This window comes from Wolffia australiana, chromosome 14 (genome assembly GCF_029677425.1).
Source record: "Wolffia australiana isolate 7733 chromosome 14, ASM2967742v1".
Lineage (NCBI taxonomy): Eukaryota > Viridiplantae > Streptophyta > Magnoliopsida > Alismatales > Araceae > Wolffia > Wolffia australiana.
In genome coordinates this window covers 9,899,648-9,918,610 of record NC_135848.1, presented here as the reverse complement: position 1 = coordinate 9,918,610, position 18,963 = coordinate 9,899,648, and the positions used below count along the sequence as shown (strand labels likewise).

Genomic DNA, 18,963 nt, shown 5'->3' with positions numbered 1-18,963 from the left:
GTGTTTGCCTGATCTGCATTAAATGACTAGCTAAATCTACATCTACAAGCTCATTTTTATGGGCTGAATGGCTTTTTCTGTGACAAGGTTGCAGGGCTAAAATCATGGGAAAACTAAGTTGAAAATTTTCTAGTACTACATGATACTATCTAAATATGGTTAGAAAGATAGGTGACTTTCAAGTCAATTTCACATTCTACAAGTCATTCCATATTCATCTATATAATATATACTCATTACCATGCATGTGTGATGCTTCAATTGAACTCCATGGATACATGTAATGAGTTAGTGAATTATGATGGGATCATAATATAGTAATAATTATTATTTAAATGTGTGTTCTAAATATTATTTTTTATACGAAGCTCGAGAAGGATATCAAAATATCTGACATCTTTAATCATCTTCTCACTTCATCCTCTCTTCTTCACATCTTAATCACTAATGTTTCCCCATTTTTACCCTCTTTGTTCACTTTCTATTATCTTATACTCATACCAATATTCATATTGGTCTTCTTAACTCTGGATTATCATCTCCTCGCCTCGCCGTCGCCATCATCTCATTATCTGCTATTTTATACACATCTCATCCAGTCTCTCATTGATTTCCATTTAAAATAATACTCCCAAACATTGTTCCCTGTGGATATAACCCTTAATGATCACTTGCAATATTTATTTACCTGAGTATTTAACTTCAACTTTCTTGAAGGCATTAACAGATCTCTGAAGATCATTCATATCAAATCTTCATCTCAGACTCAACTAGATAAGTACCCAATCTTGGCGCTTCAACCTGAAATGTTAATACAATATTCCTTTTTTAGGTCTATCATATTCTTTCCACAATGTTTCAAATAACTCTTCAAAAAATTTTTGCTTTTATTACAGAAAAGTCCTAAAATATTTGAAAAATATTATCAGGTTGAAAAATATTTAACTAAATTTCAAAAAATAGTTACAAATATTCTCAGTGTAGATAGTTCATTTTCAATAAGACTGTAAATACTGTAGGAAATTCTAGTTTTAGAACTGATATTCACTACTGAGAAAAGTTGCATAAAAATATTGTGATTTCAATGTTTTAGAAAATTGCAGAAAGAGAACTGATATTTTATGATTTGTAAAGATTCATAAAATATCTATAGTTCACCACTGAAGGAAATTTATGAAAGAGAACTAATATTCACTATTTTATAAAGGTTAAAAATATTATCCAATGTAATTCACTATTTGCACTTTATGAAGTTGCAGAAAATATCTAAGCTTTACATATGTAAGAAATTATAAAAATAGAATTGATATTCAATGATACATAATGTCCCTGAAAAGTACTCAAAGTTCACTAATAAATAATCTGTAAAGCAAAAAAATTCAAATTCAATACATTTTAACGTTGCAGAAAAATTCAAGTTCTTTGATGTTTTAAGTTTCACAAAAGTATTCAAATTTCATTGCTGAATAAAGTTTCAGGAAAACATTTAAGGTTCACTGAAGTCCACAGTTGTAGAAAATGTTTAAGTCAAGTGATATTTGAAGTTTCAGAAAATAAATTTGAATTTTAATGCTGTAGAAATTAGCAGGAAAGAGTTGACATTTACTATGCTACTGGAAATTTCAGATAAAACTCTCAGCTTATACAAGATTTTTAAAAATGTTAAATCTTCAAGGGAATCTAACGTTGTAGAGGGAACAATACTACTGTTTTAATAAAAACAATTCAAGTTCAAAGTTGTTGGATCTTCAAAATTTGAATGATGACATTATGACAAATCAAGAATCATAGTGTACATGCTTAAGCATAATATCTGAACTATGATCCTACAATTTTCAGGGACAACTAATTCTGATTATCATATATAACAAAAGTAAGTGTCACACTAATAATAATTTCTGAGAAAGCTAAATTGTCAAGAATGTATGAATTTCAATATAATAATGGAAAAATATTTTGAACAAATTTGATCTTTTTTAGTCTTTAACACTTGTATGCAATGATGTTGAAAAGGGTTCAGAGAAACAACCTATGCTCACCAGAAATGCAAGAAATCATGAGAGAGAGAGAGAGAAAGAGAGAGAGGTAGGCAGGCAGAAAAATAATAAGAAATCACAAGAGAGACAACAAGACTTCGGGAGAGAATGGAATAGTCAGAACATGGATTCCAGAATGGGGAATAATCTGATCTTGAAAGCCAGAAGGTGGAAGAATCTGAATATGGAGACCAGAACATGGAAAAGCTTGAGTGTAGAGGCCATGAAGTGGAAGAGTCTGGGTGTGGAGAGATAGAGCTTAAAATAGTATTGGTAAAGAGAGCTGGAGCTTGGAAAGGTAGCACTTGACGAGAAAGAATGTGGGAACTTTACTTTTATGCAGTTTTTTTCACGTCTCTTTCCCAATCAAACAAAACAAAACCGGCAGCTCAACCTCTTTATCTCACATTTATTCACAACAAAATATCATGTGTAACCTATCCCCTCGAATGTCTTTGTAGACCTTATCACCTATTGGGCTGTTCAGCCAAAAATAAAAATAAACAAAGAACTTTATCATTTTGTAAATGAAAATATGAATTATAAGTCCAAATGGTTTATTAACCCTAAAAACACTTTTAATTACCATATTCAAAATGTGTAATATTTCTCCACGCTGTATTCTAGATTTTTTCTCAGAAAACTAACTCGTAACCTTCACCAAATAACACAATAATTCTTGCAGTAAAAATATGCAAAATTAATCAATACTTTTCTCAACAACTTGTCAGAACAGAATTCTATATATAATCTTCTTGATGACACTTTTTATTTGTAGTGCCAACCCATATCAACACAAAAGGAACTAAGTCTAAAACTTAAATGAGATCTTATAGAACCAAACACCGATCCACTGATTTATCAGTGCCTTATTGGTCACTTTATCTATCCGGCTCATACCCACCCAAAAATCTCCTAATCTGTTAATGTCATTCATCAATTATGAATAATCCTAAAGTCAGTTACCTTTATGCTGCATTACATATTATTCATTACTTGAAGGGGATGATTGATCTTTGGCTCACGTTCTCTTGAGTTACATCCTTGCATCTTGAAATTTATACTGATTCTAATTATGATGGCTCACAGGTTGATCGCAAGTCTATGATAGTGTACTACTCCCTTTTCATGACAACTCGCATGCATAACAAGAAGTTGTCAGCCATATCCTTATCTAGTACTTAAAAGTTTCACACTATTAGTTACCATATCTGTGAAGCCCTATGGGTCCATCAAATTCTCTGTGAACTGGCTTTTTCTCTAAAACAACCTACACTCTCTTATATGAAAACAAATTTGGGATCATCCTGGTTCATAACCCTATATAGCATGAGGGTACCAAACACGTGGAGTCAATCACCATTTTATCAAGGTCAAGCTGGACTTCAAGCTTATTGACATTGTCTACATCCCCACCATGCACCAGCTGACAAATCTCCTAATTAGCTACATAATGCTCTATTTTCCAAGATAGGAATGAATGACATCTATTCCTCTGCTTGACTTGGGTGTTATAACAGTAAAAGGTAGCACGAATATCTCACATACTACACATAATTTGAGGTGCATTGCAGAGAATGTCATAGTGGATCATTCATACCCAGGCTAAGATGCATGCGTATATACTTCTCTTGCCTTAATAGTTGAGATACCAAACTTGATGCATGCAATCTTATGAAAAAGGTTATACCATGTCTAAAGGAATGAATTATGATCCATGTCTTGGGGTTTAATTAATCACTTTTATCTGAATTTTTCTATTTCCAATGATATATACATGAAAGAAATAGTTCATGCAAACTCAGTATTTTAATTGGATTTATAAATCTTGTTTAAAGAAACATGGATTCGATTAGTTGGAACTATTTTATTTTTTAGGTATTAACAGTTATATTTTTGTACTAGTTTTAATGGTTCATCCATATTTTTTTTGTAGCAGTCACTGGAGTAGCCACATCTATATGAATAGCAGTTGCAGCTGCAGCCAAATGCAACAGGTCATAGCCATTAGGGTAAAGGCACAGCCCCATGCAACATTGCCAGTGCCCAAGGACTACTAGACCATGCGCTACAACTGAGAGACGTAAACACAATGCCAATGGTTCCACGTACAATTATGAGAAATTTTTTCAATTCAAGGTCACTTTGATATGGGATTTTAATAGAAGTTCATTTTTGTCATCTCCCACAGTGGGATTTCTCCTTTTTTAATTTCCCTTTGAAGTGTAGTATGGGCTGAAGTCCAATAAGGGATAAGCTAACCAGAGCCTGGGGGTGAGGTTTGAATGAAGAAGAAAGAAGCTTTGAGCTAACCCAGCTTGAGCCCATACCACACAGGCGTTTTAATAAAATACATCAAATCTTAACTGTGTAATCTTTTTGAAATTTTTGGACAGCCAATCTAGTGTACTTCTCTTTCATGCTGACATGGATGACTCATAAGACGACATGGACAAACCAATATATAAGCAGAAAATTAGCGACTGCCATGGATGAACCAAAAGATGACTTCTTGCAATGACAGCTCACAGGGTGGTGTTGACATGGATTGAGGACCTCAATTATTTAATAGGGTCCACAACTGAAATTTAAATAGCAACCATTGAACCCTCTATAAAGAAAACTGTGCAGCTAAGAGCAAAGCCATCAATTTCTTCCAATGGCTGTTGCTTGTATCGCTGGTGAGCCATTTCTGACAACAAAAAGACACAACTCCGCCTTGTAGACTCCAGAAAAGGCCCGGGAGTGATCCAACATTGACTGATGGCAATATTAGGCCATTCCCATCCTATAAAACCCAAATTTGATCATTCCTTAAAGGATCTTGCTTCCTGCAAACTAAAAGCTTTCTTGAATCATAAAAGTAGGAAGACCATCGTTTTATTTCAAGGGAGAGACAGAACTTTGCATCGGAGGAAATGAAATTAGTGAGAGAGAGAGAGGAGACTTGTAGAAAAACCTAGAGGACTCCATAGGAGGAGGGAGGTTCAAAGCCCACAATGACTCCGATATGGCAGAAAAATCTTGTAACCTCATCACATCACATTCATCTAAGTGAGACTTATGTGAATATAAAATAATAAAATCTAAGAAAATTCCAAAAATCATTTAAATAATATTATTTATACTTTTAGCATTTCATCATACAATTTGTTGACTATTTCATTTTTTATTATTTGCTTATTTTATCTTTAATTTTATTAGAATAAAAATCATAAAAATTAGTTTTAGTCTCAGAAAACATTTCCATATCATTATGCCATTTCTCAGCTTTTAATTAAACAAAAACTCAAATTCCAGCTCAATGGCATAAATTAATCCCTCGTCTCTTATTGCAACATTTCTGCTAACAGGTAGTGTGAGTTCTTTTATGTTCTTTAGTTTGGATCTCTTGCTCTCTATTGATGAGTAAAATACAGGTAACCTGCCTGTATTTTACTCATCAATCTAAACATATTTACTAATATTTTTCTGCCAATATCTACCTGTAGTCAGAATAACAATAATAATAATATCTTTTTACCAGTATTATTATCTTAATAACTCTTCTCCTTTTCTTCTCAATCTTTGATTAATTCTAACGCCAATCCTGTGGACACATCCTTGCTCTGTAATTCATATCCCTTAGTAAAATCATTATTTTATAAATATTATTTGATCGGGGGTGAAATTAATTACAATGATGACTAAATACACTTAATACTGCTCTATGAATATTACGTTTGAGCTAACTTATGACTATCTTCTCTCAATGATACTCCTCCTTCTCGTTGCCATGTCTGTTTTTCCATCTATCTATCAATATGTATGCCTATTTATTTATCTGTCTTTCTATCGGTTTGCTTGTTTATGTGGCTTTTCATTAATCCATGTATACACATATACATCTATCCATATCTCTATAATTCTACATAAAATTTGAATTATTATTTATCCTTACCTCTATGTATATATATTTTGCTCTCTCAGTGGCTTCTGATTCCATTTATGGTTCTACCTAGACATCATATCTCAGCAACTAGTGACAGAATCGTCGGAGCTTGATATGACTTATAAATGGAATGAGAAGATTCCTAAAGTTGGATGCCATGTCATGTCATGCAAAAAAAAACCATAGCTCTGATGCCATGTCAACTTAGAAACTTGGATTGCTGTGAGAGAGAGAGATAGAGAGAGAGAGAGAGAGAGAGAGAGAGAGAGAGAGAGAGAGAGAGAGAGGGAGGGACAGAGAGAGAGAGAGAGAGAGAGAGAGAAAGAGGACAGAATACATCGTTGAGAGAAGATAGTCATAAAAAACTGAAATTCATTATTAGGTAATAACATTTCTATACAAGAGCCTCTCGGGCTGGGTTAGGCATGGCCCACTATGAAATATAACAGCAAGTGTAATGGTCCAATGAACCTCAAATTATGTGTTGGACATGAGATACATGTGCTACCTTATACCAACAGAACAAGATATCTAGATAGAATTCAAAGTGTTACTGGACGGATCGAAAATTAGTGAAAGCTAGGAACAAACCAGTTTTTAGGGAATCAGACGCATAGCATTCGTGAGTATGATTATTGATAGAAAATGCTTGGTATGGAAACTACATGCTGATTGGAAGAAAATGGAATTTTTTGCAGAAAAATTAGTCGTATCAAGCATGTCTTTGGAGAAGGAAACTCAATGCCAGAATCTTAAGCTAACCATGCCATAATGTAAGAAAATGATGAACTTTTCTTTCTAGTGCCAGAAACTACCCTACCTGAGATGTGGAGTTCTCAAGCTAGACAAGTTGGACCCACCAAATCTCAAGACTACCAAAACACTTTAAAGATAAAGAAGAATCTAACGAGCATGAAGAGAACATCCCAACACAAAAATTGCAAGGAACCATACTTCAGCAACACTACAAAAGTTCAATGTGAGATGTAGCCGCAAGGACATCATTTGAGGTGAGTACATAGAATCTACTGTTATCGTTAACTGCATTCTTAGCATTAATTTATTTGATGCACTTGTCCATGAGTAGTTCTAGCCAATATTACCAGAAGGATGAATGAAATCCAGAAGGGCAGGAGGAATCACGACAACTAGGGAAAGAAGGCTCCCAAAAATACAAGGAAATCCAAACATCAAGACCACCCACGTGAAATAAATATATGGAACATTCAGGAATAATGTATAAGAGGCTGGACGCATGAAAGATGGGTGCCCGTATCAGGATTCACAGAACTTCACACTTCTAAAGGTGGCCATGGCCTTTGAAATAGGCTACCAATTCAAGTCCCCACACTTCAAATGCCATTGCCATGTATACAAGCTGCCAAATATACAGCATAAATGTTAATAACACTTTCTGTATTTTATTTTCTTCTCTGAAAAAAGATAGATAGTTAGAAATTTAATAAACAGACGCATACACAGTATGGAGAAATAGACTGGAATTCATCCACTTCTCGGATCTCAGTTCTGACCCTCTTGACAACATCTAATCACATGCCATCTCATGCCAGAGAAGGTTTACTTACATACATACATAGACAGAGAGAGAATCCGGGTTTGCATCAAGAGGCCTCCTGAGGCTGCACAGGGTCTTTGAACAGCACCCGGGGCTTGCCCATGCTGAAATTGAGCACTCTGGAGTTCATATTATACTTGATCTCCCCATCGTAGAGCAACTTCCGGATGTAATGTTCAAGATCCGACCCAATGAGCCTGAGAGTGTACTCGGTCAGATCAGCGCCCTGCCCAGCGATCAACAAGCAAAGATCAACACAAAAATCAATCGTTAATTTGTAATCTTCAAAGTTAATTGGAAAGGGAAGGGACCTCGTAGTGGTCGACGAGCTCCTGGAATTGGTCGTAGACCTTCTGGCAGGAGTCTGGGGTCCAGACGAACTCGTTGGTGGGGTCGAGGATGAGGGTGAGCTTGTCGGTCTGGGTCTGGTCGAAGGCGTGGGTGAGAGGGTCGATGTAGGCGGCGTAGATTCGGACGTGGCGGGTCACGCTGCTGAGCCACTGGCCGCCGTACTCGCGGTCCATGTTCTTGCTCGTGGCTTGAGGCTGGGCGGCCAGGGGGACGGCCGGGCGAGCCGGGGAGGGTGCGGTGGGCTCGGCGGGGGGCGGGGCGGGGGCGGGCGAGGCGCCGAGCTGCTGTTGTTGGGGCTGAGCCGCGGCGCGGAGCCGGCGGCGCGGTGGGGGGGTGCGGCGGGGGGGGGAGGGGGGGGTGGGGCGGAGGATGGAGGCGGCGGAGGCCATGGGCGGCGCCGCGGACTGTGGATAGCCTGGCGTTGTGTGAAGGAGAGGGGATTGAGGAGAGAAGGAGGGGGGAGATGTAAGCGGGCCGGATGGAGGCGGATTGGGCCTGCCCCCGTAGTGTTGCTGGAGCCTGTTTTGGGGACTGGGAAGGATCTCTCTCTCTCTCTCTCTCTCTCTCTCTCTCTCTCTCGCTCTCTCTCCCTCTCCCTCTCTCTGTCTCTGTCTCTCTCTCTCTCTGTCTCTGTCGGTGTCTGTCTGTTTTTTCTCTCTCTGTCTCTCTCTGTCTCTGTCTGTCTCTCTCTCTGTCTCTCTCTTTTTCTCTATCTCTTTCTCTCGCTCTCTCTCTCTTTTAGCTCTCTCCCTCCCTCCTGCTAGCTCTCTCTCTCTAGCGCTCACTCTCCCTCCGAGCTCTCTCTCCCTCCTTTTAGTTCTCTCTCTCCCTCCTTTTAGCTCTCTCTCTCTAGCTCTCTCTCCCTCCTTTTAGTTCTCTCTCTCCCTCCTTTTAGGTCTCTCTCTCTAGCTCTCTCTCCCTCCAAGCTCTCTCTAGCTCTCTCTCCCTCCTTTTAGGTCTCTCTCTCTCTCTAGCTCTCTCTCCCTCCAAGCTCTCTCTAGCTCTCTCTCCCTCCTTTTAGGTCTCTCTCTCTCTCTAGCTCTCTCTCCCTCCTTTTAGCTCTCTCTCTCCCTTCTTCTAGCTCTCTCTCTCTCTCTCTCTCTCTCTCTCTCTCTCTCTCTCTCTCTCTCTCCCTCTCCCTAGCTCTCTCTCCCTCCTAGCTCTCTCTCTCTAGCTCTCTCCTCTCTCCCTCGTAGCTCTCTTTCTCTCCCTCTCTCTCCTTATAGCTCTCTCTCTCTCCCTTTCCCTAGCTCTCTCTCTCCCTCGTCGCTTTCTCCCTCTCCCTCTCTCTCCTTATAGCTCTCTCTCTCTCCCTTTCCCTAGCTCTCTCTCTCCCTCCTTATAGCTCTCTCTCTCCCTTTCCCTCGCTCTCTCTCTCCCTCCTTATAGCTCTCTCTCTCTCTCCCTTTCCCTAGCTCTCTCTCTCCCTCCTTATAGCTCTCTCTCTCTCTCTCTCCCTCCTTCTAGCTCTCTCTCTCTCTCTCTCCCTCTCCCTCGCTCTCTCTCTTTCCTTCTAGCTTTCTCTCTCTCCCTCCTTCTAGCTCTCTCTCCCTCTAGCTCTTTCCCTCTCTCTCTAGCTCTCTCGCTCCCTGTCTAGCTATTTTGCTCTCTTGTTCTCTCTCTCTCTCTCTAGCTCTCTTGATCTATGGTTCTCTCTTGCCAGCTCTCTTGCACTCTCGCTCTCTCTCCCTACCTCTCTCATTCTCTCTCTCTAGCTATCTTGCACTCTCACTCTCTTTCTCTCTAGCTCGCTCTCTCTGCTCTCTAGTTTGAGTTATCTATCACACACCCCTTTTCTCTCATTTTAGCTCTCTCTCTCTCCTCTCTTGTTCTAGTTCTCTCTCACACACTTCTCCTCTCATCTTAGCTCTCTTGCTCTCCTCTCTAGTTCTAGTTCTTTCACATACACTTTTTCTCTTATTTTAGCTCTCTGTCTCTCTCTCTCCTCTCCTAAAGTTCTTTCTAACAATAACCTCCTCAAGCTTGGAGTTGCTTTTAGATGTTAATGCCACATATTTGCCTCTTATTTTACCTAACTTCACTTTCTCGAAGTAATTTTGTGAGAATATCTACATTTCGTTCATCTGACGCAACATGCTCTCGGATTATCTCCTGCACAAATGCTCTCACATAATGATACCTTACATCAGTATGCTTTAAAATATTGTGAAACAGTGATTGCTAACATACCGTCAACAAAAATCTTCACTGGCTTGAGTTGTACTTTGACCGGTTCTTTAATCAGTCTGATCTACTACATACCCTGACATGTGGCAGCTGTGAAGGCAATGTAGTTAGCCTTACATGAAGAGTGAGACACAATCTTTTGCTTGTAAAAGCTCCATGTCACCACATTCTGACTGAGAAATAGGGAAGGTCCTTTTGTACAACCGGTGCGATTTGGGTGCCATGTGAGGTTTGGCTCAAGTTTTGAATCGCACATCAGACATGTGCCACAAATATCGCACCGCACCCCGCATAGAGGTCTGTGCGGTGCAAATGTGTGAATCGACCTAAATATTTTTTTTAAAAATCGCTTACTCTTCTCTCCCTCTCTCTCGATCAGTCTTCTCTTGCTCACTCACTACTTGACAACACCAAATTAGATAAATTAAATTATACTTTTATACTTCTTTTTATTACATATGTTTAGATTTGTACTATCATTAGACCATTTAAGGATAAGATGAGAAATTTATGAATTACTTTCCGAAGCCATATTTTTATATAATTTATCTATTTTTGAGACTAACCCCACTTACCTACTTAGAGTTAAGTGGATTTCTCACATCTGCTTGGAATTTTATTTGAAAAACATGACTTAGGTAAATACAATGGTGAGTTTGAGATACAAACGGTAGGAAAGGAGAAACCTAAGCCATCTACTAGACAATAAGATGAGGCCCAATACACAAGAAGTTCACTCCAGAAGCCCATTCAAACCTCCTTAAAAGATTGTGTCGACTAAAGGCAATAATTGTGGAACTAAACAACAATTTGAATTTGGAAGGCATGCATTTCAAACCTGAAAGGAGGAAACATGGATCCAGTCTAGAAATCAAGTAATCCTAGCCCTCAATACCATTTGAATTAAAAACCAGTGGCTCGGTGAGTTAGAGAACTTCTAGTATCTCATCTTGAATTTTTGCTCCCAACTTGTTGTTGGAGGTCTAGTGCATCAGATTTATTTGATCCATTCTTGTTATACAAGATTGTGGAAGAGAGAGTTAAAGGGTGATCATGATTCTTGAAGAAGCAACACCACTTGGCCCTTGGTGGAAGTGACAACAAGGTTTGTGTGATCTACTCAATTTTTGAATTGAACTTTCTCACCATTTTCTCTAGGTACAATTCCAGACGATAGCCTAGACTTCAATATTTCCAACACATTAAACAACACTAAAAAATTCCTCATTTAGAAAAAGTTACAACACTTGGTTGAATGAGAAGGGTGGGCTAAGGTTTTATTTTTGTTTCACTACTTGTTTGAATTGTAATTTATACCCCTGCAATACCTGCTCCTTGTGGATTCGACCCTTAACCATTTCTAAGTGAGGAAAATTTTAAAAGAATTGTTGTATAAACCAGAACTTTAAAATAACTTATCCATCAAATAGGAATATTTATTATACATTTTTAATAACTAATGATGCTTGTATAATGATTTTATCATAATTCACAAGGTCATTCCACATACTTATGGACTTCATGATGAACATTATATTGGAATAATAATGGAGAAATAATTATTTCAATGAACTTGAACAAAACATACTGGTGTGATTGGCTTGAAAGCCACATAATATCCATCACAAAGGAATATGAGTGATAATGTGATATGAGTGATCATGAGGAATATGAGGAATATGAGTGATCATGTGGCCATAAGTGTAAATACACCATGGATAGACAATGTGCTATATTTATGGAAAGAGTTCTATGAGTGTATTTGTATGAGTTTCTCAATGCTATATACCTAAACATCAGGTATGTTGATTCATGTTCCACACATGGAATTGATCCTTAGATGTGAGACAAGGATGGATTTTTATGTTTTGGCTATGACTTACTAGTACCTAATTACAAGATTCAAACCATTCTAAGCTTGGATATGTTAAGAGGTACAAGGGGATGATTGAGTGGTGAAGATGGGATAGTCCACCCTCTAGATATGATGGCATTGACTTGAGGAAGAAGAAACATCAAATCCCGAGTGAGTGTAGAGATGATATTAGAGAGATTTTCTCAAATGATCTACGTTATATATCAGTACTAAACAGAATGCTGCATTAAGATTTGATGATTAACGATGCGCTAGGTCATTCTAGAGTCATTGCTTTATATCTTTGACGATATATGATAATTGTTGACGTTAAAATTTTTATGATAGAGATCAATCACTGCTCGATATCTTCTAAAACATGATGGTGTAGCTTGGCTCCAGTCAAGTTTAAAACATAACCTATCGATTGGATGAAATTGGTCCTTGATTGATCAACCTATATGCAAATACAACTAATTAATAATGTTAGCGAATATATATTATTGGTTATTAGTCAATAACTATCAAAGACACAACTTTAACTGTATATTTTGATGATAAGTCTAAGTTCACTGCAATAATAGGGGCAGTCTCAAAACGACATGCGTCATCCGTCACGTCACACATCAGGTGACGGATGATGCGACAGTGACGGTGACAAAATTAGGGGCCCGTGATGGTGACGGTGACGAATGACCAACTGGGCGTGATGGTGACGCGACGGTGACGGGGCCCTCAGATGAGTGACGTGACGTGACAGCCGTCACAAATGACGGCCGTGACAGATTTTTAAAAATGAGCAAAAAGCTTAAACATCATTAGATTTAAGTTTTTCGGCCGAGATTTCGCCATGCGGTGTCGCTAACTCAATTTCTTGGCATTTTGCAGAAAAGTCCCTGCATTAATTTGCGCACAAAAGTATGCCCTCCAAAGAGAATCGGAGATATGCCCCTCCAATTCTCTCTCCTCTGCATGGTTGTTTTCCCATCACACATGACGGTGATGCCGTCCAGTGACTGGGATGCCACAAACCATGACGGTGACGCCAACGTGACGGATTTCTCTGAAATCCTCAGACGTGTGACGTGACGAAACTTTAGTCACATCACTGTTCGTCACGGATCGTCATCCGTCCCCTCACGTCCGGGGCGTCACGTCCCGGACGTGCCGTTCCCTAAATATACACTATTCCCTTCTCCCATTTTAGTATCTTGTAGTCTTCCAGGAGATAATTCATAGGATACAGACTTATTTGGGTCTGTGTAATGTTCAGGTTCCTATCTATATAGTCTTCCAAAATTGGACATTTAGCTTCAGGGGGGGATTTTCAAATTAATAGAGTTGTTCTTGGGATTGAGGCGATTCGGGAAGGAAATCGTTGTCAGGAGAGGAGTTCTCGCGGCGGAGGGAGAGATGAGCAAGCTGATGGCGTCGGCGTCTTACTTGGCGAGGAGGGCAGCGCAGAAGGAGCGAGTGAGGATCCTCTACCGGCAGGCTCTCAAGGACACTCTCAACTGGGCTGTCCATCGCCACCTATTTTATCAAGATGTGCGCTTTTTTCTCTCTTGCTCATCAATTCTGAAGATCTCTACCCTAGTTTTTCTGGGTCTGGATGGGTTTTGGTTGGATCTTTATGAGGACCTTGTTTAGAATTTTTGGTAATAAGTTTCGCCAAAACAGTGAAACCGGCCTTCGAGGAAACTTTCTTTATCCCATGTTTTCGCTGACTACACAGGATCCATGCCCAAATTTGAGCGCTCAGTGAAGTAAGTCTTTTCCTCAATGGTTATTGGAACTTCGGGATCACAGGAAATCGTTTGCGTGACCTCAACTTTCGGCAAAAAACTACTGTGATTTTCACTTTCTCGATCTCAGCTAATTCAGGTTATTGTTTCGAGGGGATTCCGATCCTTTCCTCGACATTATTTTATGCAACAATGGGTTGACTATCTTTTAATTTGGATTGGAAATCTTATTTATTTCCCACTTTAATCGATTTTCCTATTAAAATGTCGTTTTTGTATTCTTGCCGTGTCACGCGGAGCGCTTCTATCAGCTATTATATACATAAGAATTTTTCAAGTACCTTCTTCCGAGGCTCCGATGACATCATTTTTGGAATTAGACTTTCATCATATTGTTGTTTTTGCTTTATTTTGGACAATGTGTTGAAATTAACATCGATACTTCTCTCCATCATTTGGGCAGGCATCAGAACTAAGAGAGAAATTTGAGGCCAACAAACACGTGGTAATTTTCATAACTCCACGTCCCCAATGGTCATCCGCCGTGCGCTTTCATTATTTCTAAAATTTTAGGTTTTAAAATTTATGAAAAATAAATTTCTATGTATTTCCTTTTATTTTTTTCTCAGTCGAAGGACACAATCATTTGTAAGCTAAAAGACTATGTGACGTCAAAATATCCTGTATTCCATGTGCATTTTCCTGTCAAATATTCTTCTATTTTCAGGAGGGTTTCGTTCCCTTATTGGGCAGGAAGCTATGATTCTATTATGATACCGGAGTAATCTTAACTATCAAGATCTTGAGATATAGGAAATGGACTAAATACAAGATTGGAAATGCGAGATCTCTGGATATAATGAGTTGCCGATAAGGAAATCCAATCTTCCAGTAGAAGGATGAAGTCACATACAAGATTTTGAATAGTAGAAACAATAACGAGGAATTTAAGTCCTAACTGAGACCTGGAGTCTGGCGGCCGGATCGGACGTCGTCAGCTCCGTCGGTGGAGAATCTCCTGTTGCTGCTCTCTTGGCTTAACTGCTTCTTGATGCCCCTATAGAATGCCGTCACCTTTGTTTATATAGAGACCCCCACGTTTATTAGAAAGGTCGCATGTGCAGCGTCACATTGCATGTGCGAAGGCAGTCTTGCGTCTCCTCTTGCTTTGGCAAGACTTCGTCAGATCCTTATCCCTCCTCCAGAGATTCTTATCAGATTCTTATTCGTAATTATCTTCTTGCATCTAATGGGATCTTAGCAGACATTATTTTATCAATTAACAATGTGTTTATCAGAAGAGGGGGCTCTGTCCTGGATTTTTTTGGAAAGCCAGTAAACCACAATTTGACTCTTCTTCCCCTGGACAATTCTCATTATCCCAAAGATTTTTTAAGAATGATGATGTTCTTTATGTAATTACTTTTGATCCGGTAACATATTCAAGTAGAAAAGACGATGATGTATGTAAATTGACCTATTGGAAAATGAAACATATCAGCGGTGGCGTTTTATGGTTCTGATTTGACTGCATGTAGAACAATAATTTGTCACATTTTTACATGTATTATTCAATTTATGCAATTTTCATTATGCAATTGTAATAGAATCGCATCACAAGACTATAGAGAAGTTTTTATTTTTAACTTCAAGTACGTGATTATCAAATTTCTTTGTGAAATACAATTTCGTGATAGTTATTTCCTTAAGAGTAAAAAATATTCGGGGGCATGAGGTCCATTCTCAGGACTAGGGATTACTGTCCTATGGCTTTGTCTTTTAAAAATAAGAAACCCTTATTTACTGGAAACAGATGTTTTTTTTCGCCTTAAAATGAGTTTACTGAACGAGTCAATTTATGGAATTTATGTATTGAATATGGTTTTTACGAATGTGAAATATTTTACTGATTTTAATGTAGCCTGTAGGAGTGTAACACAAGAGGCGCCTTAGTCAATGATACTATTGGTTACATCCCGTATGCTCATTTTGACTTATTCGTTGAAGAATTCGTCTGTGTCTCTCTCTTTCTATGAATAGAGTGTTACAATCATGTGCTACCCAAGGGTATATCTGTCAGTTCAACCCTAGTTGGGTACTTCTAGTCATTAGCCGTCTAGTGTTGTTTCCTTTAGATCTTAGTAGCCTTCCTCGTTGGAGGACAGCTAAGAATGAATTGAAGAGTGGCTTCTCTCAAATCATCATCATCTATCCCTCTGCCCTCTACCCTTGGGGATTTTCATTCCCTTGTTATTGCCTATACTTCACCAGATTTTTTCTAGCTCCTCTTGATCTATCCCCTCCCGTTCTCAGATCGATCTCTCCTCTACTGCCTCATATTCTCTCTTTTCAGAAAACCCGTTGGTAGGAATCTACATCAAGGTTTTTATCGTAGAGTTTCTCCGTTGCTCTCTGGGGAATCATCTATATGCCATATTGAGCGGTTTTCAATATTATCCATATACCTTTCAAGATTATCGTAGTCTTCTCCCATTTTCTTAGTTAAATACTTGTAGCCCTCCTACGGGGAGGGCAGAGAACCATGTCAGGTGATCGAGGTTTATGTTAATCATGTTAGCTCTCCAGTTAGGCCTTCACAAAAATGACACACTGCTGGGAAACACTTTCTTCATATCAATTTAGTTTTCCAGTTAATCCTACAGTTAGGCATTCACAAAGCCCTTTTTTGCATCTCCTTTGTTCCTTCAGATCCCCATCCCCATCTCCTTTTGTCATTCGATACTGATAACCGATACTAGTATTGGGACTGAGAATTTTATAGGATACTGCTAAAAGCATAAACCGTATTAGGAATAACTGTTACCTGATACCGTTATCAGGTAATGGATAACGGAACTGTAGAGTACTGTACCTTAAACTTTTATCAGTATTGGATATCATTCTGGATGTAGTTTATGGCATCGGATACCATTAGCGGATACCAGTATCTGACTGGACCGGGTACATTTTAAAAACATGAAGCTCAATGATCGTTGTGAGATTCAAACTACTCTCCTCTTGGCCTTAGGCCTTCATCTGTCACCTTGGACCATTCCGGTAAACTGTCTTATGTGTCGAGAGGTACCTGTTATCCGCTTATTGATACCATTATCCTGCTACATACAAAGGGACCCATAATCTTGGGCAAAAACGATATACAGTACTGTTCTTTAGTTATTTTTAAAATTTATACAGTACTGTTATTATTATAATTTTCTGTTTTGGGGAGAACATATATCGCCTAAATTGATATTGTATATATATCATAGGCAAACCCTTAACATCTCAGCACATTTGTGTAGACGACTTTTCTATTGAATCACTTGAATTGAACGTGCGTCTAAATATAAAAGAATGCGTTTAATGAATGTTTAGAATTGAGCAGTAGAAGTAGACGAAATCTGGAGAATGGACATGAGAAAGAGGAAGGAACTGCTGCACACCCTTTCACTACAATTGGAAGAAGTACATCATAAAAGTGATTACAGAGACAATTTATTGATTCAAACCGGCGGTTTCCTGTGATGAATAGGCTCCATAACTAACTGTTGTAACTTCAGCATAACTAAATGTTTAATTCTTCAGGTTTAAGGAGTCTTTACGTCTTTATTGATGACTCTGACATCTTTGATTTGGGTCACCGTTGGGAGATTTGCTAAGCAACAATAGCAAAAGGCTTTACTCACCCAGTGCCTTAAAATTGAAATTGTCTTGTTGAATTTATAATCTCCTTAAAAGACTGCCTTTCTGAGTTGGTTATTTGCACTTAAGAGATAACGATGATCTTCGGGTTTCAATACAGGAGGACCTGGATACTATTGATCGGCTTATAGATGAGGCTGAATTGGCTTTCAATAAGATGCGTCATCCTGATCCATACATCGGTAAGTTCCATCAAGTGTTCATCTGTGAGATGTTGGTTCTCTTTGTCCCACGGAAATAAGTTTATTTTTTAAAAAAGATTATAATCGTTGATTGCATTTTATTTCTTGCCCATAATTTTTCTTAAAATTTGGTTGTTGATGCGGAGTGATTATTATTAAATTACAGTTCCTTGGGCGCCTGGCGGCTCAAAATTCACCAGAAATCCTGAACCGCCATCAGGGGTAAGATTTTCTTTTGTTCATCATCACTCTATTTATTCAATTTGTAAATATAAAACCAAAATCAGGGTAAGAGTTTGGATTATAGACTTCACCTTGTAATAAATGCATAATTGACCTCATCAAATTTCAGCCCCCATAAAATGCCTAAACCTACTACCAGATGGTCAGCTCACCTCTTTCCTCTCTCCCTCCCTAAAATACTTAATTTCTGAATGAAATGAAATAAATCTATTTTTGGGTTAAGTTTTTTTTCATGTAGTATTAAGACGATGGGTTTGATTAGTTCTAATCATCTTCCTCAGGTGGAGATTGTTTTCGACTTCGGGAAGGAGGAAAAATAATGACTCTTCTGTTTTTCCATGGCTACTCTAATAAGGGCTTATAAATTTACCGTATTGACCTCCGTTGACCTAATGACTTGGGGCCTACTCTTTTTACATAAGAGCCACGTTGTTGTTTTTTAACCCTTCAACCTTTGACATCTCCTTCCTCAATTCCGGAGCTGAGCTTTCAGTGAAGTTGACCATTTTCCCTCTACCTAATCAATGGTCAACGATCCTGTGCGGTTACAACTCGGAGCCAGGATTCGGCCTGACCTGGTTCATGGTCAGGTCGGCCGGGCAAATTGACCCAAAGTTAACCTGTTTTTTCTAATGGGTAGGGTTTGTAGACCTTACTAAGTGGGAAGTTAGGTTTGGGTATACTAATTGTATAAAATTAGTATACCCAATTGTATAAAATGAACTAAAAATGTGATTAAATGGGGTTATTGGGTTGGCAGGTTCATGTAACCTGTCCTCTTGGCTGGGATGGCTTCATTGACTTGATCCTTAGTTGGGCCTAACCTACTTGACCCCAGATCAACCCAACTCCCAACCTGTCATCTTTGTACAAAAAGAGGCTGCTACAACAAAATGGAGATGGTTCGGGACGGGCATCATCCCCATCCATCACCCCAGATTTTTTGCTCCATCCAAAGCTGTCCTGGATGAGATGATAGTAAAATTTTTTTTGTAAAATTTGTCCATCCATCTTTTGATGATATACTGAGCTTCAGGGTGGGGGATCAGATCGGATTGGATCGGATTGGATTGGATCAGCCTTCGAGTGTAAATTCTGAGCTGATCTGTCCTCATGGTTATGATCAGATCAGTTGCTATGATCAATATGACCCTT

The 18,963-nt window shown here is 38.6% G+C and overlaps 2 protein-coding genes across 3 annotated transcripts; one reads left to right on the top strand and one right to left on the bottom strand.

The window, feature by feature from the left end:
• Positions 1-7,095: 7,095 nt before the first annotated feature.
• Positions 7,096-8,377, bottom strand: NDHM (subunit NDH-M of NAD(P)H:plastoquinone dehydrogenase complex). Of its 2 annotated transcripts, XM_078586284.1 has the most exons (3): positions 7,855-8,377; positions 7,554-7,769; positions 7,096-7,345 (listed from the first exon to the last, which is right to left on the bottom strand). In XM_078586284.1, exons 1-2 carry the CDS (start codon positions 8,281-8,283, stop codon positions 7,590-7,592), a joined length of 609 nt encoding a protein of 202 aa, XP_078442410.1. In that variant the 5' UTR covers positions 8,284-8,377; the 3' UTR covers positions 7,096-7,345; positions 7,554-7,589. The 2 variants fall into 2 exon arrangements, with proteins under 2 accessions (XP_078442410.1, XP_078442408.1); XM_078586282.1 differs by lacking the exon at positions 7,096-7,345 and having other exon boundaries at positions 7,414-7,769; positions 7,855-8,376.
• Positions 8,378-13,238: 4,861 nt separating this feature from the next.
• On the top strand, positions 13,239-18,251 carry CIB22 (LYR family of Fe/S cluster biogenesis protein). The gene is made up of 5 exons (XM_078586338.1): positions 13,239-13,484; positions 14,145-14,186; positions 17,484-17,565; positions 17,732-17,787; positions 18,090-18,251. The coding sequence occupies exons 1-5, from the start codon at positions 13,350-13,352 to the stop codon at positions 18,126-18,128; spliced, it is 354 nt and encodes a 117-aa protein (XP_078442464.1). The 5' UTR covers positions 13,239-13,349; the 3' UTR covers positions 18,129-18,251.
• Positions 18,252-18,963: the final 712 nt, after the last annotated feature.

Excerpts from the sequence above, each read along its gene's own strand:
- CIB22 (XM_078586338.1), top strand. The coding sequence starts at position 13,350 with ATGAGCAAGCTGATGGCGTCGGCGTCTTACTTGGCGAGGAGGGCAGCG. Across the intron at positions 13,485-14,144 it reads GCCACCTATTTTATCAAGAT|GCATCAGAACTAAGAGAGAA; the intron begins GTGCGCTTTTTT and ends TCATTTGGGCAG. Across the intron at positions 14,187-17,483 it reads TTGAGGCCAACAAACACGTG|GAGGACCTGGATACTATTGA; the intron begins GTAATTTTCATA and ends GTTTCAATACAG.
- NDHM (XM_078586284.1), bottom strand. The coding sequence starts at position 8,283 with ATGGCCTCCGCCGCCTCCATCCTCCGCCCCACCCCCCCCTCCCCCCCC. Across the intron at positions 7,770-7,854 it reads AGCTCGTCGACCACTACGAG|GGCGCTGATCTGACCGAGTA; the intron begins GTCCCTTCCCTT and ends ATCGCTGGGCAG.